At 40.1% G+C, this 25,309-nt stretch overlaps 1 protein-coding gene across 7 annotated transcripts in view; it reads left to right on the plus strand.

Annotated features, from left to right (window-relative positions):
• ST6GAL1 (ST6 beta-galactoside alpha-2,6-sialyltransferase 1) overlaps nucleotides 1-25,309 on the plus strand; it is a 119,210-nt gene that overhangs the window by 76,356 nt on the left and 17,545 nt on the right. For 6 of the 7 annotated variants that reach the window (XM_072640366.1, XM_072640370.1, XM_072640368.1 and 3 more), the window contains 2 exons: nucleotides 15,794-16,438; nucleotides 24,875-24,972. In XM_072640366.1, the coding sequence (XP_072496467.1) occupies nucleotides 15,794-16,438; nucleotides 24,875-24,972 (743 nt within the window). Of the gene's footprint in view, nucleotides 1-12,017; nucleotides 12,185-15,793; nucleotides 16,439-24,874; nucleotides 24,973-25,309 lie in introns of those variants that run through there. The other variant, XM_072640371.1, reaches the window with a different exon arrangement.

A 25,309-nucleotide genomic window follows, 5' to 3' on the forward strand; every position in this document is an offset into this window, starting at 1 on the left:
GTTCAAATTTTGCCTCAAACACCTACAACTATGTGGCCCTGAGTAAGTCACTTAAGCTTTGTCAACTTCTTTTCCTTCAACTGTAAAATGAAAGTAATAATACCACTTACTTCACCAGGTCATTGGGAAGATATTGTAAAATACTTTTCAAATCTTAATGCCTTATAGAAATGTAACCTGTTATTATCACTATGAATGCAATATGCAGATATATTCAGAACAAATGGGAAGCAATGGTACTGGCCACTGGGGACATTAGGAAAGACTTTGTATTGAAAGAAATCCAATGTAGGACACTTGAGAATCAGATTATTAGGTCTAGAAGAAACCTAAGAGGTCCCTCATCTAAGGTGGCACAGAAGGACAAAGAATAGCCAAGCTGTGACTTGGTCATGGTCCCCTTCCTGTGCCATTTTTATGTCTTGCCATCTTGTATGCCCTCTAGGCTGAGCTCTCTGCTCCCCGTCAAGCTCCCTATTCCCTCCACTCATATATTTGGAGAGGTGCCATCTTCCTCTTGGGATATTTCATGTGCTTGTGCTCCTGGAGGCCAATGAGTGGCCAGTTACCTCCTTCTTCTCTTCTCTTTCCACAGGACCATGTAGGGGAGTTTCTTTACTCAGGATGCTTCATATGCATGTGCTCCTAGAGGCTAGTGGCCCTGTTTTCTCACTCTCTTGTCCCCTTTCATAGCACTTCAGAGAAGGGCATTTTTTGGGGGGATGTCCTTGCCTTGGTACAGGTCAGACTTGAGGAGGAGCTATCCTGCATAGATACCAGTCTCTCCATATAGTGCCCAGGGCACTAATTCCCTAATTCCTTCTTGCACTCCCACCCCTACCCCCATGACAACACCTAAATTGACAACACCTAAACAGGACCTATTTCTCTTATAGTAGGAGGGTAAATGGAATCCAGAGTAAAGTGTTAAAACAGGGATGGTGACTTGAGGACTTTTGAACCTGGTCTTGAAGGCAGTGAGGGGGCTGGTTTGGCAGAGAGATGGCCAAAGGGCATGTTAAGTTGTATATTTTATAGTAAGATGGAAAAAGGGAGGGTGGGGAGGAACATGAGCAGTATAACCTAGAGTGACCACCTGGATTTGAAGCCAGAGAAGTTGAATTGATATACTGGCTCTGCCATTCACATCTGACCAAGGCACATTTCTCTTCTTAGCGTCAGTCTCCTCATCTGTAAAATGAGGTAGTTAGACTTAGTGATCTCCATGAGCCCCTTCAAACTGTAACTCAGTGAGCCCTCGATAACCAACAAATACATAATACTCAAGAAATGGTTCTCTTACTTAATAGCCTTGTTTGCAATTCCAAATATCATTGTTGGAGGGACTCAGATAAGTTGGAATTATAGTCAGTGGCAGTGACAAGTGTGGGAATTTGATTTTATAAGAATGGCTCAGAGAGTGAGAGAGGGATGTTTATTTTGGAAGGAAGGCAGCCTAACCAGAATGGTATTACTAACAAACAATCTATCATTCACTCAGCATTCACTTAATGCCTTCTTTGTGTCAGGCATGGTGGTAGGTCCTGGGAATTCAAAGACAAAGATGAAACCATCTCTACTCTCTCTTGAGGAGCCTACATCCCCCAGGTGAAACAACATGTATGCAACAATAAACTTTAAGTACAAGGTAGTGTTTTGGGGAAGGGAATTCACAGCTGGAGAATCCGGGAAGACTTCCTGTAGTAGGTTGCACTTGAACTCAACTTTGAATCAATCCCCCAACAAATATTTATTAAGCACCATTTCTTCCAGGCACTGTGCCAAACAGTGAGAATACAAAAAGAGGCAAAAGACTGTTCTAAAGGAGCTTATACTCTGATGAGGGAGGCAAAATGCAAGCACATCTATGCAAAACAAGCTACATATAAATGGTAAATAATTAATAGAGGGAAGGCACTGCAATAAAGAGGGGTTGGGGAAGGCAAGAGATTCCAAGAGGCAGAAACAAGGAGGAAGAGCATTATAGACCCAGGGCACAATGTGTGCCCAGCTATGGAGATGAGTATTATATTTGACTCTTCTGCCTCTGTAGCTTTTCTCCCACATTTACTCAGTTGTCAAGTCATTGTCCTGTGTCATTCCTAACTCTACAATATCTCCTAGTCTGTAAGCTTCAGAGGACAGGGGTCATATTTTTTTCTAAATTGTCTGTAGCTTAGAGCACTTAGAACTTTGCAGTAGTTATCTCTTAATCTATATAACACCTCTCCCTTCATTACTGAGGTAGGACACTTGTGGGTGGAGAGCATTGTATATACTGTTGGACTTGATGAATGTGCTGGCCTCTGGGGCCTGCCAGCAGAGAGACCCTGTTTCCACAGCTAACCAACAGTAGGGCCCCACCCCTAGAGAAGACAGGGCCAGCCACCAGAAAGGATCTGTTACAATTGCAACCCAACAGAAAGGTCCTATCCCTGGAACAGGCCAGCAGCTAAACCCCACACCCAGGGGAGACCAACAGGGAGGTCCCACTCCCTAGTAAAAGCTAGAAGGGAATCCTACCCTCCAGTGAAAGCAAACAGCTAAGCCCTGAAACCCAGTGAAAGCCAATAGTAAGACCCTGAGCCCCAGCACAAAAAGCTTGGGACAGTGCAGAACCAGAGCTCAACTCTCACATAAAACAGTGTCACAAAAAAAGACAGAAAAAATGAGCAAAAACAAGAAACAAACAAACAAAAACTCCCTTGACTATAGAAAATTATTATGGTGACAGAATCAAGGCATAAACTTAGAAGAGGACCCTTACCTCAAAATGGCTACATGTGAAGTCTCAAAGAAAAATGCAATTTGATCACAAGCCCAAAAAAAATTCCTGGAAGAGCTTAAAAAGTATTTTAAAAAGAAAATTAGAGAACTAGAAGAAAAACTGGGAAAAGAAATGAAAGTAATGCAAAAGAATCATGAACAAATTGTTATAAGGAGGGGAAAAGACGTACAAAAATTTATTGAGGAAAATAACTCCCTAAAAAACAGAATTGGCCAAATGGAAAAGGAAGTAGAAAAGCTCACTGAAGAAAATAATTCATTAAAAATTAGAATTGAGCAAGTGAAAGATAATGACTCTATGAGACATCAAAATACGATAAAATAAAATGAAAAAAGTAAAAACAAATAGAAGGAAATGTGAAATTTCTCACTGGAAAAACAACTTTCAAGAAATTATCAATAAAAGCTGCCCTGATACATTAGATCCAGGGCGCAAAATAGAAATTGAAAGAATCCACCAATCATCACCTGAAAGAGATCCTGAAATGAAAACTTTCTATATATTACCAACAAAGTCCAGCAGGAAAAGATAGAAAGAAAAATTCCATTTAAAATAATTGTAGACAATATAAAATACTGGGGAATCTACCTGCCAAGACAAACCCAGGAATTTTATGAACACAACAATAAAAACACTTTTCACAGAAATAAATACAGATCTAAACAATTAGGAAAATCTTAATTGCTCATGAGAAGGCTGAGCCAATATAGTAAAAATGACAGTTCTACCTAAATTAATCAATTCAGTGCCATACCAATCAAACTACCAAAAAAAAAGTTATATAAAACTAGAAAAAATAATAACAAAATACATCTGGAAAAACTGAAAAAAAAATGTGAAAGAAGTAGTCGTACCAGATCTCAAACTGTATTATAAAAGCAGTAATTATCAAAACAATCTGTTACTGGGTAAGAAATAGAGTGGTGGATCAGCAGAATACATTAGGTACAAATTACATTATGGTAAATGATCATAGTAATCTAGTGTATGATAAACTCAGAGATCCAAACTTTTGGAACAAAAACTCATTATTTCATAAAAAAAAAAAAAAAACTGCTGGGAAAACCAGAAAACAATATGGCAGAAACTAGGTATAGACCAACATCTCATACTGTATACCCAAATAAGATCAAAATGGTTCCATGGTATACACATAAAGGGTGACACCATGAGCAAATTATAGAGAGCATGGAATAGTTTATCTTTCAGATTTATGGATAAGGGAATAATTTAGGACAAAAGAGATGTAGAGAGCATTATAGGACGTAAAATAAATAATTTGGATTATATAAAATTTACAAAGTTTTTGCACAGGCAAAACCAATGCAACCAAAATTATAAGGAAGCAGAAAACTGGGGAGGAGGGGAGGTGAATTTTTAACAAGTATATTTGATAAAGGCCTCATTTCTCAAGCATATAGAGAACTGAATCAAATTTATTAAAATTATAAAAAATATGTCATTCTCCAATTGATAAATGGTCAAAAGATGTATAAAGACAGTTTTCAGACAAAGAAATCAAATCTATCTATAGTCATGTGAAAAAATGTTCTAAATCACTATTGAATAGAGAAATTCAGATTAAAACAACTCTGAGGTACCACCTTACACCTACCCGATTGACTAATAAAAGGAAAATGACAAATGTTGGAGAAGATATGGGAAAATTGGAATACTAATGTACTGTTGGTGGAGCTGTGAACTGATCCAATCACTCCAACTAATTTGTAACTGTGCCCAAAGGGCTATAAAAATGTTCATACCCTTTGATCCAGCAATATCACTACTAGGTCTATATCCCAAAGACATCTAAAAAAGGGAAAAGGAACTATTTGTGCAGAGCTATTTATAGCAGCTCTTTTTGTGGTGGCTAAGAATTGGAAATCAGAGAGATGCCCATCCTTTGGGGAATGGCTAAAGAAGCTGTGGTAAATGATCCCAGTGGCAAATTATGTGCTAGAATAAATGACAAGCAGGATGATCTCAGAAAAACCTGGAAAGACTTAATATGAATTGATACATAGTAAAGTGAACAGAACCATGACAACTTTGTACACAGTAACAGCAACATTATGTGAAGAACTATGAATAATTTAGCTCTTCTCAGAAATACAATCTCAAGAGACTAATGATGAAACATACTGTCCACCTCCAGAGAAAGAACTGATATTGTTTGAATACAGACTGAAGCATGCTATTTTTCACTCTTTAATTTTTTTATTTGAATCTTATGGTGCAAAATAAATAATATGGAAATGTTACACATAATTGCACATGTATAACCTATATAATTTTGCTTACCATCTCAGAGAGGAGGGAGAAAGGAACAGAACCTGGCACTCAAAACTTTAAAAATGTAAAAAAAATTAAAATAGCAAAAATAATAATTATTTTTTTGCCCAATTAAATAAATTGAAGTATTTGAAGAGTTCTCCAGCGGAAAGAGGGATCCATTTATTTGATCCTGAAGGAAAAAGCAGGATCAAAGACAAGAAGTGACAGGGAAGACTTAACAACAATGTACCTCATGCCAAAGTGGACCCAGCTATCTTGTGAGGTAGTAAGTGCTCTGTCTTTGGGTAGGTTCCAACAGAGGTTGAATTGACAGTTTCCAGGAATACTCAGAAGAGATGCATATATCAGGTAAGAGGTTGAATGTGATGACCCATATCTACAGTTCCATGAGCAACAGCAAATATTTATTGAGGCTTTTATTTGGCATCTCCAGTTCCAGTTATCTCATCATACACACATCACTGACTGTTGCAACACTCTTACCTCAGTAAGCGGATTGGATACCCTAGCAGAATGACTTTAAAAAAATCCCTGAGAGGGCTAGCTAGCCATTGAGCAGTTAAGAAAGGAAAGGCAGTGGAGGTATGAATGGTTGCGCAATTTCATAAATAAGGGATGGGGGCGCTCATGTGCAACAAGCTTTGATGCCTAAACAGTGAGATCGCCACTAAGATGCTTCATGTGGTTTGGAATCTTACTGGTTGAGGTGCTTCTTCTGTCAGTTGAACTCATAACCCATTCCCACCTTGGTGGGGGTGTGGGGAGTCACAAAGAAAAAGTATACATGTTGATACCAAAGCAACCAAGTTCTACCCTCACCTCTAATGTTACCATCAGTGTGACTAACTGTGCACAAATTCTTCATCTTCATTGGGCTCGTTTCCTTGTCTGTAAAATGAGAGTGGATTAGATGGATTCTAGGGTCGCTTCCAGCTCTGAATTTAGGATCCCATGATCCTGAATTTAGATGTCCTGTCAGGCAATGAACATTGATTTAGTGCCTACTATATACTATGGGTATGAAGACAACTCTGGCCTCAGACACTTACTAATTGTGTGACCCTGGGCAAGTCACTTTACCTTGTTTGCCTCAGTTTCCTCATCTGTCAAATGAGTTGAAGAAGAAAATGGCAAACACTCCAGTGTCTTTGCCAAGAAAACCCCAAAATAGGGTCACAAAGAGTCAGACATGTCTGAAACAATAACAACAATACGTGCTATGCTAAATGCGGGATTCCAAGGAAGGAGAAAGGCAGTCCTGCTCTCAAGGATCTCATGGTCTAATGGAGGCAGTCTAGCACCCTTGGGAAAATGTTAATGTGATCATTGAAAACCTTACCATTTCCCAAATGGAATCCAGCCTTCCCATCTCCCCTGTTTAGCTCATCGTCTGTCTGCAGTGCTTAAAATCTGTATAGTGCTAGATTAACTCAATGGGCTGGCCATCCAGTAACATGCTGCAGCCTTGTGAGTATGTATTCTTCATTCACTTGGCTTTTCTTGTGTGTTTTCTCATCCCCTCTCCCGTTTCTTCACTACATGTCGATCTTGTATTAATAGTTTATTTACTCCTCTGTGTAGACGTTATACCCTCTCATTAAAATGAGGCCAGAAAATCATTTACTTCTGTCTCTGCATTCCCAGTGCCTGACACATTATCAGGGCTTAATAAATACTTATTGGTGGGTTGATTGGATTGCTATTTCCCTCTCTTTTGGGGCCAGGGATACCCTTGAGAAAGTGCCCTGTGTCATGTGGGTCAGCCACAGAAGAGCCTGTGGTATCACACCCATGTGTGTGTGTATGTGTGTATGTGTATTACATAAGTGCCTGTGCATGTAAGGTATCCTCCGTAACACAGTAAGCCTTTGCTTCCCCATTACTTTGCTTAATGTTGTGAGAAATAATCCATTTGGACCTCTACTCTATTCCAATCGGTATTAATCAGTTTGATATTTTGCACAAATGCATAGAGATAGGTTCTTATAGTGGGTTTCAGATTTTAACATAATGTTCACTACTAGTTTACCAAGTTATGAGACTCACTTGTGCAACCATAAGAAAACTGACAAACATATTTCCATCCTGTTTTGCTAAAATTCCATGTCCAAACCCAGCATGGGTGGGATGTCTTGATGCTTTGGAAAGTCCCCCAACTTATTTTTATGCCTCCAGACTATTCTCTCTTGTCCAGCATGAGCAGGTGACCATCTTATGACCACTTAGTGGAGATGCCCCATGCTTCACCCAATCTGTGATGTCCCTGCAGATACATCATTTTTGGCCCTCAAGAGCAGATTGTGAGGAATATCTGAGATCCACTTCATTAAAGGGGACCACAGGCCCTTTAATAAAGTGCCATTGGCTGAGAGCTCTCTCAGTGATTTTTTCTTGCAGATTAGGCAATTCTAATCCGCACAATGCTAATTCTCACGGGTGGTTGAATCTTGTTTCTCCTGGAATCTTGTATGATGGGAATCTGTACAGAGGACTCACGTTGCTTGGGGTTTGATAATTTTTCATGAATTTTTCACTGTCATATGAGGCATATCAGTTTGTAATCTCCCGTCTCCTTCCTCTGCATGTTTTACCAGCTGGCTTGTACCTATAACTGACATTCTTGACTGATGATTCTCCATGTTTGTTAAGGAAATTGAAGTGTTTGTTGACTCTGGTAGTTGGGAGGCTCTTTTTGTCTAGGTTCTTGCTATGAATTGTTTTACCTCAATGATGATAAATCTCATATTTACTTTTGTCCATTTCCTGCTTTGGGATGGCAGCAGGGTGTTCCAGCAAGTCAGATTAGTGATGGCCAGTTTCTTCCGCATTTCCATTTATTTTACCTTTTGGTCTCACCAGTTGAAGATCCACAGATCAATCACAGGAGCCGGAAGGGAGATCAGAGGCCAGATCTGTTTGTTTGACTCAGTGATGAGATGATTAAATTGCCTTTAAAAGGACCTTGGGGCCCACGATGATGGCCGGGCAGTCTCCTTGTTCATCTGTCTTATCTGTAGCTGCAGGTCTCATTATGGTTTCATTCGTAGCAAGAATACGAAAGTTGATGCTGGCCAATTTCTCCAGGGTAGTGACTCATTGGTCAGTGGACAAAAATTGCCTAGTTTAGCTACTAAAAATTAAATTGTGGTTTGTAGATGGACCAGAAACTCTAAAATTCTTAGCCCCTTTTGTCATTTCTCCCTTTTTTCAGACTCACCAAATCTCAGAGATGAGAAGTATCTGAGAACCCACCTAGCCCAATCCATAGTCAAACAATACTTTTCTATACAACATGCCTGCTAAAAGGCTTGATCTCTCAGCTAATCCATCAGTGCCCATTAACTAAGCAGTTACTATGTGCTTAGCAGGAGGATACAAAGAAAGGCACCCACTGTCCCTCAAGGAGCATGTAGGAGAGATTATATGTAATAAATCAGTACATGCAAGATACATACAGAACGGATGGTAATCCAAGAAGGAAACATTCGAGCAGGTGTGTGTATGTATATGTTGGGGAAGGCGTAGTATATACACAAGACCTTTGTGTTGTGGTTTGTTATTGGAGATGGGAACACCATTCCAGTGAGGGAGATAGAAGGAGGTTAGAGATAAGACATCCCTATCCCCAGCTTCCCCATAATAAGTGAGCTTGGGTCCTTTGGAATTTCTGCAGCTCTTAACTATCTGTCCCATCACTTTGGGATTTGGCATTTCCTGCCTAGTGTTGTCTCTCTTTGTCTCTTTACATCCCAGGGAAACTGAGGCCCAGGAATAGGAAGTGACTTGTGAAAAGTTATAGATATGAAAAGTGTCAGAGCTTGGATTTGAAGCTCTGACCTCAAAGTCACTGTACCATAAAAGGAAACCAGGTGTCTAGCCTAGGGTCACACAACTAGTTAGGGTCTGAGATGGAATTTGAAACTGGAATCAGATTGCTTCTAGGTCCAGAGCTCTAGCCACTGTATATATCAATACCAATATCGATATTGACATATATTGATATAGATAGATTGTTATAGACACATAGCTATAGTTATAGATAGCTCTATATATCAAAAATATATCTCTATATATCGATATATAGATATGTAATATATCTGTATCTATCTCTTTATCTGTATCTGTCGATGTCTATATCTATACATATATCTGTATCATTACATAGATCTATGTTTATACATATATCTATATCTACATATATATCATGCTTTCTCTAGATATTTGAATTTGTCATTGTGAATCTTTCCAAAAAGAGGTGACTGAAGGGTTGTGATGGTGGTGCTGGTGGTGAGATGCTAGCTAATAAGGAAACCCTTTGATCAGTGCCCACTCTGGGGAAGAGGAAAGAGGCAATTCTATCTGTATTCTTCAGCCCAAGGGTCACTTGGGGGTTTTATCTGTTTTATGGATCCCAGTGATGAAACTCCGGTGCCTCTTTCTCTTTCTCCTTGCATTGGCTGGGCTTCAGATGCCCCTGGCATCTGGATCTTCCCAGAAGCCTTTCCAGCATGGTAGAAGCCAAGGCTCCCTCCATGCCATGAGAAGATATCAGAATTAACGCTACAGAGGAAGGTAAACTTAATCTGCATTAATAGAGGCAGCTAGGGGACAATGGTAGAGTACTGGCTTTAGAATCAGTCCTGCCTTAAATATTTGTTAGTTGCGTGACCTAGGCAAGTTGTTGTTCTGTCATTGTGGTCACGTCCAACTCTTTGCGATCCCTTTTGGGGTTTTCTTGGCAGAGATACTAGAGTATCTTGCTATTTCCTTCTCCAGTTCATTTTACAGACAAGGAAACTGAGGCAAACAGGGTGAAGTGACTTGCCCAGCTAGAAAGCATTTGAGGCCAGATATTAACTCAGTACTTCCTGACTCTGTCCCTTAATCTCTTTTTGCCTCAATTTCTTTCTCTGTAAAATGTAGTTAATAATCGCATCCACCTTACAGGAGGACCAAATGAAATAATTATTTGCAGTTTTGCAAACCTGAAAGTGCCCTAAATGTTATCATTATTGTTGTTATAACTTATAACTGGCATTATTATCACAGCACTTTTATTTAATCATTTTATCTTGATGGTTTGTTAGTATAATACTTTTAGGTTTGGGATATTATTATTACTGCTTATGATAATCACTTGTCTTGCCCAGAGTAGAGGTGAGGGCCCTGCTCCCCTCTGCTGCTTTGCCTCCATCTGCAGAACTGGGTTCTGTCCTGGGTACATGTTGTTGAGAAGAACATTCACGAGCTGGAACGGACCGTAAGAAGGACATCAGAGAAGAGTAACCACAGGCTCTGGAGTCAAAGCGTCTAGGTTCAAATTGTGTAGCTGCTGCTTATTCTGATCTGTAGTACCTTGGACAGGTCACTCTCTGGGCCTCAGTTTCCTCATATGTAAAATCAAAGCCTTGGATTAGATGGCCTCTGAGGCCCCATCCTCTGATAACCCCAGCTTCAAGTGCCTACCTCCCTACAGTACCCTGGACTGATTTCATATACATTATATGTCCATATGGTCACACCCTTTAAGATGAAAGTCTCCTAAGCAATGTGGATTGATGGACTGAGGGAAGGCCATCGAAACAAGATGCCAGTTTTAAGTTTGCCTTCCCCTACAGCTCCTCTGTGCCTAGAGCTCTGAGTCTTTGACCTAAGAAACTCTTATAGTTTCACATTTGTGATCATGCTCAGGCACCTGCTTCAGTCCAGGTCACAAAGGCTCAGTGCTTTCTCTTCTTGAACCCAAGGCCTTACTTTAAGGTCTTTCTTGACTTTCATGTTGTGAGGTGGCTTTTTGGGAGGTAGTGTAGCTTACTGGACAGAGCAGTGGACTTGGAGCTCAAAAAACCTGTGTTTCATTATCTTCTCAGACATTTACTGACTGTGCATCCCCAAGCGAGTCACTTAATCTCTTTCAGCCTCAGTTTCATCATCTGCAAAATGGGGACAATAGTAGCCCCTCCCTTTGATGGATCTAGACAGAATGAGACTCCCCTTTTTACGATTTCTTCTTGGCTTTAGTTTTTACTACACAGAGACACCTCACCCTATTTCTTTGCAGAGGTGGGAGACTCCAGGTGTGGAAAGTCACATCAAATGGCAAGACTTTGACAAATGGTTGGTGAATTTTGCTCTGCCGTTTCCCCTCCCCCTCTTTCCTGTTTTTTGTTATAAAGATGGCTCTCTAGAAGAGGGCAGGAAGTGTGGGTGACTTAAAAGCAAAAGTTGTCAATAAAAATTTATTTTAAAAAAGCCCCTCCCCCACAGTTATTGTCAGGATCCCGTGAGATAATACGTAGAAAGCGAGGTGTAGGGCATCTCCTTTTTGAGAATGAAGAGCTACATCCTGTGTAAAAGGTGCTTTGCAGAATTTAAAGTGCTATATAGGTATGAGCTATTGTTAGCACTTTGGTTTAGTGGTATCATAGCTCTGCTATGTGGTCCTTTGAGGGGCTCATCGAACAGGGAGGACGACCTGACCCTACTTCTAAGCTCCATTGTTTCCTCAGGACTTCTCAGATGAAGAAACCCCCCTGTACAAGTGCAAGTTGTCACCCTCTCTAAAATGTACAGTATTAAGTGGTCACTGAGAGCATTAAAGGTCCAGCGGCTTGCCTAGAGCTGCACAGCTAGGATGTGGGAGAGGCTGGACCCGCACCCAGGTTTTCCTAGTTTTGTACTGCCTCTCCATGCTTCTGTGAGAATTCCGTCTAAATGCTGGCTCTTCCATATTGCATCAGTCTCCTCAGCTGATGGGAGATATGCCAGATGCTAATTGTGTCCCTCTGGATGATCCAAAGATTAGAGACCATGGTGAGGGAACCCTGGTGCTGTTAATGTTTAACCATGTTGATGTCTCTGAATTGGTGCAGGCACCTGTTGCCCCCTCCTGGGCCATCCAGGTCCAGCCCACTCCTCCCCCGCCTAGGGGCAGGGACAGGACAGCTCACAACAGATCTTTCCCCTGCTCCCCTCCCTGTGCAGACATTTATGATCTCTGTTAGGCCCAGATGAGGAGGCCACCTGTCTCCCAAGAAAACCCTGTCCATTCCTGAGGATGTGAGCAATTGCCACTGGCGTGAGGGCGTTAACCAGCTGCAGGTAATGGGCACATAGGGTTGGGATTTGCAGAAAGGAGATGTGGCTTTTTTCTTAATTCTGCTTTTAGGTTCAATGGCCTCTTCTGGGCATCCCAATTCCTTCCTGGTCTGGTTTCCTCCCAAAAATGCCATACCTCTATAGTCTCCTTGGGTCTTCCCAGTGTCAGTCCTTTGGGCCACCTTTTTGTGTTAAGACTGTTTAGAACTCTTTAATTCCCTAGGTTGAGATGAAAGGTTCCCTCTAAAGTAGAATTTCACAGGACAGCTCACAACGGATCTTTCCCCTGCTCCTCTCCCAGTGCAGACATTTATGATCTCTGTTAGGCCCAGATGAGGAGGCCACCTGTCTCCAGAGAAAACCCTGTCCATTCCTGAGGAACACTATGCTCTCCCTTTGCATTTTCATTCTTTTATCTCATTTTCCTAAATGCCAACACACTCAACCATAGCCATTGCATACTCATTCAGTTTCAAGCCCCCTGATGCAAACATACCTCAACCAGAGAAATAATCACCCCCAAGGCAGCCTCCCTTTCCCTTTGCTACATCTCTTTGCCTGGCACACTTTAGGAATTTTGTAACTCCTGTGTTATTGGGGTAGTTATAGAATTTTTAAAAGTAGGAGAAAATTTAAGAATCTATAGATTTCCAGTCTTTTCTTTTTTCCACTATCCCATACTGCTTTCTTTAAATTAGAAATAAAGTTTCCCATCAGCTTCCAAGCAGCAAAGTGAACTCTCTTCCTAGTTTCTCTTTACCTTCCCAGGACTGGGAAGTATTGCTTCTGAATAAAACAGAAATGGAGAGATCGGTGCTTACCATAGCAAAGATGGTGATAATATCATAATTCATAGCTCACCAAACATATACATATGTATATATGTATATATATATATATATACATATATACACCCTACACCCAAAATATGTCTATTTAAGATTAAAAATCATAGCTTTATTGCTGGACAGGACCCAACAGTTCGGTTATTTTACCGATGAGAAAACTGAGGTGAAGTGACTTTTTCCCAAGGTGATACAGGCAGTAAATGGTAGAGCTAGGATTTGAACCCAGGTCACAGGATCACAGACTTGCAGGGCCCTTAGCAGCTACCTACATCAGTTCCTTCATCTTACAGACAAGACAACTGAGGTCCAGAGAAATCAGAGGATCCTGTAAGGAACCTTAGAGACCACCTAGTCCAACCTCATCACTCAGTCATTCAGCTAGCATTTGTTAAACACCTACTATGTTCTGAATAGCTGGAAGGTGTGCCATAGTAGAGCACCAGATGTAGAGTTGGGAAGACCCATCTTCCTGGGTTCAAATCCAGCCCCATACCCTGGACAAGTCACTTAACCCTGTTTGCCTGTTTCCTCATCTGTCAAATGAGCTGGAGGAGGAAATGGCAAACCACTCCAGTATCTCTGCCAAGAAAACCTCAAACAGGGTCACAGAGAGTCAGGCACAACTGAAATGACTGAACAACATATGTACTGAGCATATAGTAAGGGCTAAGGATGCAGAGAAATGCAAAAGACAATCCCTCTCCTCAAGGAACTCATAGTCTAATAGGGGAGAGAATGTGCAAAAGCTTTGCCAAAACAAGACACCAAGAAGATAAATTGGAGATCATCAGCAGAGGGTAGGAAGGTGTGAGGGGAAGAAGGACAAGGAAAAGTTTCACTATGTCGGACATTCCCAGTTCAAGGATGGTGCCACTCAAAGAGAGAGCAGCCTCCTTGAAGGCCAGAGAAAGACAATGGTCATTGTTTGGATTCACTGAGTTTTAGTGGAGTGCATATTACTCCAAAGGGCACCATCTTGGCCCCCTTGCAGATTCTGGCTAAAGGTACTGGACATTGCTGCAGTTCAAAGTACTCAAAGCTAAACAATTGCACAACAAATATAGGGAAAATTGAATGCAATTTCAGTTTTCAGGGAGATGGTTCAAGGTCATCCCATTGATTCATTGCTGTCTGCCAGCATTGACAGGAAGAGATTCTCTTTTATTTATTTTTAAATTTTTTTGCTGCAGTTTACATTTCCCACTGCCACTGTCCTCCCCTTCTCCTCCCAGAAAGCCATCTTTTCAAACAAAGAAGAAAAGGAAGGGGAAGAAACCAAATTCAGTAAAACTAATCTAACCATTAGCCAGGCATGGTCTTATTCATCATGTCCCACATCCAGAGTCCCCCATCGACACAAAAGCAAGAGGGAGGTACCTTCTTAAAAAGCAATTCTTTTTAAAAAGCAGAGCTTTGATGAACTAGGTTTTCTGCAATCTTCTCCCTAAATTTCTGTGTCCTTACATTTATGAGAGCCTGTTTCTAGGCTCCTGGCTTCCAAAGGACTTCATGGTTGCAGAATCATTGATCTAGAATGGGAAGGGACCTTAGAGGCCCTCTTGTCCAGTGCCTTTATTTTACACATGATGAAACTGAGGCTCAAGCTTATGCAAGTTGGTAATTTCAGATATCTTTCTCAGGTCTTTGTGATTCAAAAGCCAGTGCCCAATACATAACCAAAGACTTCTAGAATTTCAGTCAAAAACTGTTTCACCAGTCATCTAATCCAACTGAGACCTGAATAAGAGTCCTTAACACTAGAGGTATCAAACACTGGGCCCACAGGCTGCATGCAGAAAAGGGGGCAAGGTTCAATAGCCGCCATGTTTTTCCTCTTCTTAAAAAAATATTAATATTATAGCCATCAAAACATTAATATTTCAGTTACATAGAGATGAACTAAAAAGAGGAAATCAATTCAATGAACAGAATATGCCTTTTTCTTTTCCTTTCTTTTTTTTATAAAAGTATGCATAAAATTTAACAAGAGCTGAGAATATAATGTCTACAGAGACCCCAGCAGCGTAAATGAGGACAGCCACCAAAACGATAAAAAATGAATTGTACACAATTACAAAGAAAAAATTGATCCTAAAGAAGAGATCTGACAAGATCCACTCCCTCCCTCCCATACTTGCAGGTCCACAGGTGGGGAGTGATATACATATTGTCAGATTTTTAGAAATGTATTAAATGATTTAATGTATTAAATGATATTTAATAATTAATGTTTAATAATAATATTTAATAATAATTCAATAATTAATGTTTATATTAGTATTTAATAATTAATAATTTTTTCTCTTCTTTGTTTTTCTTTCCTTTTTTTTTAAAATCTTTGTTGTAAGGGTTGGCCCTTTGAGATAAGGGAGAAGAAAAGATATGCGGACAAACCTAGGCAACATATAAAGATATCAGTGAAATATGTTTGATAAAACTAAGTAATAACAGAATTATCCTGGTTTGTTTGGTCTGTACACCTTCCTAAATTTCTTTCTGTTTTTGTTTTTTTTCCTGTGTAGTTTTAATGTTTTTATTGATGTTCTCATTTTTTTTCTTTTTTTGCATCTCTGTCAAAACCCATTAACTCTCCTCTTCCCACTCTCCTCCCTCCTCCAGAAGTCTGTGACTGACATCTTTGGTCATTTCTTTCCTATTACTTTATAAGGGGTGAGAGACCAGTCTATTTGTTTTGGTGACCACAGATGGTTTCTGTGTGACTGAGAATATCTTTTTATTATTTTTTCCCTTCTTCAATTTCTAGGAGTGATTTCTTACCCTGTGCCCAGGGACACTGTATGCTTCAGCATGGTCCATATCAACTTCCTCAAAAAGATCATGTATGGGCTCTTGGCCTTCCTCCTCTTCCTCACCATCTGCCTGTGGAATGAATCAAAGAAGGGGTACTCTGTTTCCCTGAAATTGGAATCAAAAAGCTTCCACCTGCCCAGAAACCTACAATTTTTGGCTAGGAAGTTGGGTTCAAAGCCTGCATACATGACAACAATGACGAACTCTCCAAGAGGGAACAGTGTTCCAAATGATGCTAAAGACAAGCCCCAGCCTGAAAAGTCCAATGTCAAAGTCTGGGATGAGGACAGCTCTTCCAAGAACCTTCCACCCCGGTTGCAGAAGGTCAGGAAGAACTATTTGCACATGAACAAATACAACGTGACTTTTAAAGGGGATCGTCAGTTAAAGAAGCTCAGTATCAGTGCCTTGTTATGCCAGCTTGCAAATCGAGTGAAAGTTACTATGATAGAAGGGACAGATTTCCCCTTCAACACCTCTGAGTGGGAAAACTCTCTGCCTCAGAAGAATATCAGAGACAACTTTGGGCAACTGGGCACATGTGCCGTTGTATCATCAGCTGGATCCCTGAAGGCTTCGTACTTGGGCAAAGAAATAGGTGAGCCTTGAATAAGTGGGTACTGGTTTTTACAAATGTCAGCTACGTACATTGGAGTCATTAATGCTTTTCATGTTTATGGAGCAGGGAAACCTGGGTTCTAATCTTGACTCTGTCATTAAGTAGTGTGATCTCAGGCATGTCATTTTTTGGGACTTTGGTTTCCTGGAGCTGGCATAGATGATGGCTCAGGTACTCTTCAGTGCCCAAATTCTAGGACCTTACTGGAAAAACAAAGAAACAAACAAAACTGATCTTTAAGCTCAGACTCCCTGGACGATTCAGTCCTCCTCTTAGCTGAAATCAAATCAGGGCAACTTGCATTTATGAAGTACCTACTGTGTACCAGGCACTGAACTGAGTGCTAGGAATACAAAGAAAGGCAAAAGCAGTCCCTGCTCTCAAGGAGCTTAAAATCTGTTGCAAACAACTATGTCCAGACAAGATACAGAAACAGGAGAAATAGAACATAATGACAGAGGGGGGACACTAGACTTAAGTGGGATTGGCAAAGGATTCAGGAAGAAGGTGAGATTTGAGCTGAGACTAGAAGTGCCTAGAAAAACCTGGTTGCTTTCCTGAAATCTTCAATCATGTGGATCATTGATTTTAACTGAGCCCAAAGGAAGGCTAGAGACCATTCAATCCAGCCCCTTCATTTTACAGATGAGGAAAGTGAGACCAGGAGTATTGAAGTGACTTCAGAGTTAGATAACTTATAAGTGTCTGAGGCAGGATTTGAACCGAGCTCTTCCTGAGTCCAGTACAACTCTCTGTCTACTAGACTATTGCTCTTACTTCATTCTGGAAGAGGCATTTTGCCATTGGTATGAGAAATGAAATGCTCAAGGTCTTACATGGCAGTGAGAGAATGCATACAGCACAGAGTGTCTGGTTTGCTCAATGCCTTATTTCCAGTGGGTGTGTTTTTTCATCACTCATTGAAATGAATCAAGCCAAGGCAAATAATGAACAGGGAAATTATGATCTTAGAAGGATGGAGATGTAGGGGTTGGGGAGGGGGGTGAGACAAGACAAGGGAGGTAATAGAACAGGTGATGATGTCATATGTCTCTCTTTCCTTTCTAAATGGAAAGCCAGGAAAACAACCCTCATGGCAAATGCAGGAACACAAGGGAGGGAAAAAATGAGCCCCCTTTGGGATCCCTGCTCAGTAGAGATGATGAAATCACACTCCTCCACACTCCCTTCCCAAGCAGACATTGTTTACAAATAAGAACTGCCAAAATGAGTTACAAAAATGGATTATGAACTTAACATTCATTGACAAACACAAATATTCCAACCTACAAGTAACCCCCACCCACCCACCCAAATGGATTTGTATATGCAACTGTGAACGCTGGTTATGGACAATTTGTTTTTAAAAGGTGTATGTTATGCAAAGAAGGTTTTTTAACAAGTAGAGAACAGAAGGAACCTCAGTAAAGAGTACAGAGAAGCAGGGAAGTGTAAATGGTCAATTTCGTATGTATCCAAAATCAAAAACTCTTCAATAGGTAGTCATATTTTCATAGAAAAATCTTTGTTTCGTTGTTTATGGAAGTATTCATGCATATCAGCTTCATGATAAAAACAAAGAAAAAATTTTAATTAGCGTAGCAGTAATCAAATTGCCCCATTTGTATCCCTTGTAATACCTTTTGGTTTTCTTCTATGTATTTTAATGGTTGGTTGATGGTCTTTTTTTCATTAGTATCAAGACTCAACTAACTTGAGCCCTTCCTCCCAAGTAAAAGTCTTCTCTTGTAATGCAGAAAAACAGACAAGTAAAATAAATGAACACACTGAAGACACTGGCCAGTGGGTTTTTCCTTGTGTACTTGTAATCCATTTGTCAAAGGATTTTTGTGAGTTTTTCAAATGAATTTTTATTTATTAAAATACTGTAAAATGCTAATGACCAAGCTTAAACTCAAAGAAGAAACATGGGAAAGTACCTATCCTTGCCTCTTTGCAGAGGTGGGGGAGTTTGGGTCTGGAATACAGCCTATCATGTCAGACTTTTTCCAATATTGGTTCGTTTTGCTGAACTCCTTCCCCCCCACCCCCCATTTTTAGTTGTGAATCCCTGTAAGTGATTACTTTGAGGTAAGAGGAGCGAATGGAAAGGCAGTTAGAGTTCTAACCCTGGCTGACACTTAGTAGTTCTTGGCTCCAATTCCAGCTTTGCCATTGATGATCTGTGTCAGCCTGGGAAAGTGATTTCAATTCTCTAAACTAGAGTTTCCCCCTCTATAAAATGAGGGTGTTGGATTAAATGCTCTGTAAGCTCTCCCGTTTCTAATACTCTGTGAGGCAAAGGTTGCTAGGTTTCTAAGTTTTGTGTGATTATTAACCAGTTTCTGTTTTTTGAGGGTTTTTTTTTTTTGATGGTGGGGTGTGATTGTAGGATCATAGACTTAGAACTTGAAATGACCTTCATGGCTAACCAGTCCAGCCCCCTCAATTGTTAGGTAAAGAAACTGGGGCACAGAGAAGTTATTTGCTTAAAGCTACACAGCTAATATTCAGTGGAGAGGGGCTTAGAAAGAAGTCTTTCTGATTTCAAGAACCAGACCTTGACTTCCTCCAAGACTCTGTTGAGGTCTCCCTTCATGCAGGCAGCCTTTTCTAGTCTCCACCACTGTAAACGACTTCTCTTTCCACTTACCTTCCCTCTGCTCTACCTGGATCCTGTATGGACCTGATTCTTCTTGGGGCCACAGGACTGTTTTTGCTTTTCTTTGCTTTTTGCTTTTTCTTTGTATCCCTAGAGTTCAGCCCAGTGCCTGGCCCATCGTAAGCACTTGTTGACTGACTGACCCAGCTAGTAAGCTGCCCAAGTTTCTGAAAACTTGCATGTAGAGTTAAGGATATGTGTATAACAAGCCTTATTTCACCGTTTACTTTCATCATGATTTCAGATGAAGAAACTAAGAAATCATTTGCTTCATAGTTTTGTGGGGAATCTATGTTAGGCTTGTACAAATATTCCAGCTTTCTTTCCAGGAGAAATGACCCAGGCAATGTTCTAAGACTCTAAGATAGGGCACAGGAACACCTGAGTTGAAGGAGGGAATCTACCCACCAGGAGTTCCTTGTACCAGTGAAATAATAGTCCTATCACAAAAACAAATAATTAAAGGGTTTGATCATTGAGGAAATGATAGATATTGATGTTCAAATAATTCATGGAAATTATGACAATACCATAGAAAAGCCAAATAGTCATTGTTCTTTTCCTCTAAAAGGCCCCCTTTTCTGTGTCTTCTAACAGGAGGGAGTGTCCTGAGGAGACTATAATTTTCCCCCTTAGCCCATCAGTGCAGTGAGTTTATCAGGTTTCCTGATTGTCATCCTGGAAGTCAGGACTAGCCTGGGCCCAAGAAGATGATGTTTGGGACAGGAAGGATGATGGAGAGAAAGATGGTGGTGACAGAAAACCATGCTAGTGGTGGTGAGGTGAATGACTAAGGAGGGAAATCCTGAATGGGGAAACAAGGGGTGGTCATTTGGGAATGGAGAACTCTGGGTCCAGAGAGGAAGCTGACACTTCAAATGCTGTTGCCTCATTTGGTTTGTTGTGACCTTGATGAGGCCATAATATTAAGGAGCTAGCTGATCCTAGCCTTGGCTTGTGAGCCCTCAGTTGGAGAAATAATATACAACAGTGTAAATTACAAAGTGAGCTATATTGTGAAGGATGGAGACACTGGCTAAGCAGTTTGAACTTCTTTCAGTAGGCAGTGAGGAGTCATTTAGAATTATTGAGTAAGGGAATGAAAGGACCAGAATCATCCTTCAGAAAGAGTCATCAAGCAGTCATGTATAGTATATGTTGGGGTAGGGACAGAATCTGGAGGACTGGACCTGCAAGATCCAGAGAACATCACAATGTGGGACTTATCACCAGTGCACTTCTCCATAACAGAGTCTTAGCAGGTGGTCTAGAGCATTGAGAGGTTAAGTGATTTGCCCAGGGTCACACAGGTAGTATGTGTGAGAAGTGGAACTTGAACCCAGGTCTTCTTGGCTCCCAGGTCAACTATCCGACCGCTGCATTATGCCAACTCTCTGGGAAGAATGACAAGATTATTAAAATATTTTAGGTGATTGTTTATCACCCTCCTGAACGTGGGTGGTAAATGTGTGAAAAGGACATAAGAAAGCAGAATTGACAGGCTATAAGTACATGATGGATAAAGTATATGGGCAGCTACATGGTGCCATAGTGCATAGAGCACCAAGCCCAGAGTAAGGAAGACTCATCTTCCCGAGTTCAAATCTGGCCTCAGACACTTATTAGCTGTGTGACCCTAGGTACATGACTTACCCTTGTTTGCCTCAGTTTCCTCATCTGTAAAATGAGCTAGAGAAGGAAATGGCAAACTACTCCAGCATCTTTGCCAAGAAAATCATAAATGGGTTCACAAAGAATCAAATATAACTAAAAAACAACTGAACAAGCAGATGGTATAACTGTTGCAGGGGAATAGTTATGATTCAAAGAAAATTTCCCTTTCTTGATGAATGCAGATTGAAGCCTTCCTTTCTAAGCACTGTGCACTGGAATGACCATAAACTAGAATGGTACAGAGGAAAGAACCCTACATTTGGAGTTAAAGGACCTGGGTTCAAATCCTGTCCCTGTCACTTACTACCTTGTAACTTGTCAAGTCATTTCCTCTCAGGCCTCATTTTCCTCAGTTGTAAAATGCATGTGATACCCAGATGAACGCTAAGATGAGATCCATGTATATGGGCCCAGGAATCCAACCATCTTTCTTTATATTAAGGAATGCCAATTTCCTAGACCCCTCCCTAAAGTTAGGAAAAGAAGTGTCTACACAATGGAATAGGAAAGTGAAGATGGAGAAAGAGACATATTCATGGTGATTAGGAAAGGAAGATACACGCATGTAGTTCTAATTGAATTTATTTTGCCAGAAGGCCAACAAATATTTATTATGTTCTGTTAGGTAGTGAGCAGGGCCTGAGATACAGAGGCAAAAGTTGAATAGTCTCTGTCTTCAAGGGACTTATATTTTAATAGTGAAGTCAATGTGTATATATAAAATGATATGCAAACTGTATACAAGATAATTTGTTTGAGGGAAGAAGGCACCAGTGACCAGAAGGGTCAGGGACAGCCTCAGTTGTGCTTAAATTGAACTGTCTGTGTTTGTCCTTCATATTTGAAGAAGACCATGACATCAGAGACATGTGACATGACTTGCACTTGACTTTGTTTTGAGTGAGGGAGGGCTGCACAAAGTCACCAGCTTCACTTCCTCTCCTGGGCCATCTGGATCCAGTGACCAGATATTCATCAGGATGACTGGAGAAGGCCCAGGATGCAGTGAGAGACCTTGGCCTATTCAGGTACTCACTTAGAGTGAGGTAATGCCCATTCAGTGAATAGGCCTCTTAAGAAGTAAACAGGGAAAGAAGTAAACAGTAAAACAAAAGAAAGAAAAGAAAAGAAATAAATGGATCTGGGAGGGAAAGAGCAACAGTTACTATTGCTAATCATTTGGAAGCCAGGAGTGTCCCAAAAAGAGCCCTCAAATGGAGTTTGGGCAGGGACCTATTGTTGTGCAATGTATGGGCCTCGGAGTGCAATGGGTTTAAGGTTTTGGCAAAGACAAGGAAGGAAGGAAGGAAGGGAGGGAAGGAGGAAGGAAAGAAAGAAATCTGGTCCATAAACCCCAAGTTAACTGGGAATCTTCTGGTCATCCAAATTTACCTTCCTTTGGAGAGGAGAAGAGGGGGGTGGGGTGGGGGGAACAAAAGGGAGTAGATGAGCTGAGTTACCCAGCAGGGCAGCTCCGTCTACTGGGAAACAAAGAATTCTGAGAGGCGTCTGAGAGATGAAGAGGAAGTAAATTCCAGGGATAGGGGATAGTCAGTCAATGCAAAGGTATGAAGAGGGGAAATGGAGTGTTATATATGGAAGGAACAGCAGGGAAGCCACTTTGGCTGAACTATAGATACAAAAAGGGGAATCATGTTTAACAAGGCTGGAAAGGTTGGTTTAAGCTCAGTTATGAAGGGCCTTAATTGCCAAATAAATGTGATGATGGATCTAGAACTGGAAGAGACCTTGAAAGTTGTCTAGACCCACCCCCTTTTATTTTGCAAATGAAGAAACTGAAGCCCTGGAAGGTTTGCCCAGGATCAGAAATGTTATCAACTAAGGTTTAGCACAACAAATCCGCCAGTTATTTATAGCTACTTCCCCATCTTTTAGCAAAATAAAATACTTCCTCTTAAAAGAATTGAAAAACAGGAAGAAACTTCATCAAAACTAACCAATGAATTAAAAAATTATCATATTATATGCAATATTCCACACTCAGAGCCCCCCTACCTCTGCAGAGACCTGTCTCTTCACTGGGGACAAGTTGGTCATTATTAAGTTTGCTATATTCGATTTCCCTTGTTTTGATGCAAGTTATTCTTTCTATTTATATCATTGTTGCCATTGTGTTTATATTGTTTCCTGGTTCTACTCATTTTACGTTGCCTCCCTTCTTTTTTTTTAACATTTAATTTTTTTTCAATTACATGTAAACAAAATTTTTAACATTCGTTAAAAAAAAATTGAGTTCCACATTCTTTTTGTCCCTCCTTCCTAATCCCACTCCTTCAGAAGGCAAACAATTTGATATAGATTATACGTGATCAATCATGCAAAACATTTCCATATTATCCATGTTGTAAAAGAAAATACAAACCAAAAAAATCCCAGACAAATCAAGAATGATAAAGTAAGTGAAAAATAATAAGCTTCAATCTGCATTGAGACTCTATCAATTATTTCTCTGGAGGTGGATAGCATTTTTCATCATGAGTCCTTTGGAATTGCCTTGGTTTATTGTATCACTGAGAAGAGTCAAGTCATTCACAGTTCTTTGATACACTGTGTTGGTTCTTCTCAATTCACTTTGCATCAGTTCATATAAGTTCTTATAGTACACTAATATTTCATTAGAATTGTATACCACAACTTGTTCAGCCATTCCCAGATTGATGGGCATTCCCTCAATTTCCAGTTCTTTGCCACCACAAAAAAGAGCTGCTATAAATACTTTTGTGCATGTTTTCCTTTTTCTTTGATCTCTTTGGGATATAGACCTGGTAGTAATATTGCTTCTAGGTCAAAGGATGTTCACAGTCTTGTGGGCATAATTCCATATTGCTCTCCAGAATGGTTGGATCAGTTCAGAACTTCACTAACAGTGCATTAGTGCCCTATTTTTCCACATCCCCTCCTACATTTAGATTAGCCAATCTGATAGGGTATGAGGTAGTACCTCAGGGTTGTTTTAATTTGCATTTCTCTAGTCAACAGTGATTTAGAGCATCTTTTTTCATATGGCTATAGTTTTGATTACTTTATTTGAAAAATACCTGTTCATATACTTTGACCATTTATCAGTTGGGGAATGACTCATATTCTTATATATTTGACTGAGTTTTCTATATATTTGGGAAGTGATGCCTTTATCAGAGAAACTTGCTATAAATATTTTTTCTCAGTTTCCTGCTTTCCTTCCTTTTCTTGACTACATTCTATCTCTTGTTCAGTCATAAATTCCTTCCATATCCATAAATCTGACAAGTAAAATAGTCCTTGTTCCCTTAATTTGCTTATGATATTGACTTTTATATCTAAATTATGTATTCGTTTTGACCTTTACTTAGTGTGCAATGTGAGATGTTAGTCTATACTTAATTTCTGCCAAACAGCTTTCCAATTTTCCTACCAATTTTTGTCAAATGATTTTTTTTGTCCCAAAATCTTGGATCTTTGGGTTTGTTATAGATTACTATCGTCATTTACTACTGTGTATTGTGTCCCTGATCCACCACTCTATTTCTTATCTAGTACCAGATTATTTTGATGATTCCTGCTTTGTAATATAGCTTGAGATCTGATACTGCTAAGCCACCTTCTTTCACTGCCTCTGTTGTTATAAGTCTTCCCATGTTACTCCCTATTATTCTAATTCTAACTCACTAATCACTTTTAAATGATGATGGTCCCTCAATTTTCACTGAATTCAAGGATTTGATTTTAATGAATAACTCTCTGGGGAAAAAAATAACATCAAGAAACCAGATGAATCTGGAAGTCCCTTTTAGTTCTAAACCTATGATCCTAAGCCATTTCAGTTCTTTTGGCCTCACTCTCCTCATCTGTAAAATGAGGAAGTGGAACTAGGATTGTACCTTTGGTACCTTCTATCACCGATGTTCTGTGATCTTGGCGACCTTAGATGTCTTTAGTGGTTATCATCATGACAGTACAAGTGGAAAATCCCTGTCACCTCTTCCCTTCACCATAGTCTCCTTGTTCCTGCCTATTCTGGCTTTGTTTCTCTGTCTCAGCTCACTCAACTGTCTCTTCCACATTTCTGTGATTTACAGACAGTCATGATGCCGTCATGAGGTTTAATGGAGCACCCACAAGAAAATTTGAGCAGGATGTGGGACAGAAGACGACCTTTCGACTGGTCAACTCTCAGGTAAGAAAGCTTGACCTGGAAAAAAGAGAATCATCATGCTCAGGCTGGTTAGGGTGATTAACACATTTATGGCATCTTCTCTGAGTGACATAATAACTTAATCACTCTAGCTTAAATAACTCTTAGAATTTAATTAGTATTTTTAAAAATTGCCTGAACAACACTTTGGGGAAAAAGGTGGTTTTAGAACATCATGAATTTTTGAAAAGTTAATTCTATTTTTAAAAATATTAAATTTTCATTGCTACCTTTTTTAGTATCCCTCAATATATCAGTCAATATTCAATCAATCAGCAAAAATTTATTAAGCTCCTACTACATACAAGGCACTCTTTGA

Source organism: Notamacropus eugenii, chromosome 2, assembly GCF_028372415.1.
Source record: "Notamacropus eugenii isolate mMacEug1 chromosome 2, mMacEug1.pri_v2, whole genome shotgun sequence".
NCBI classification, from domain to species: Eukaryota; Metazoa; Chordata; class Mammalia; order Diprotodontia; family Macropodidae; genus Notamacropus; species Notamacropus eugenii.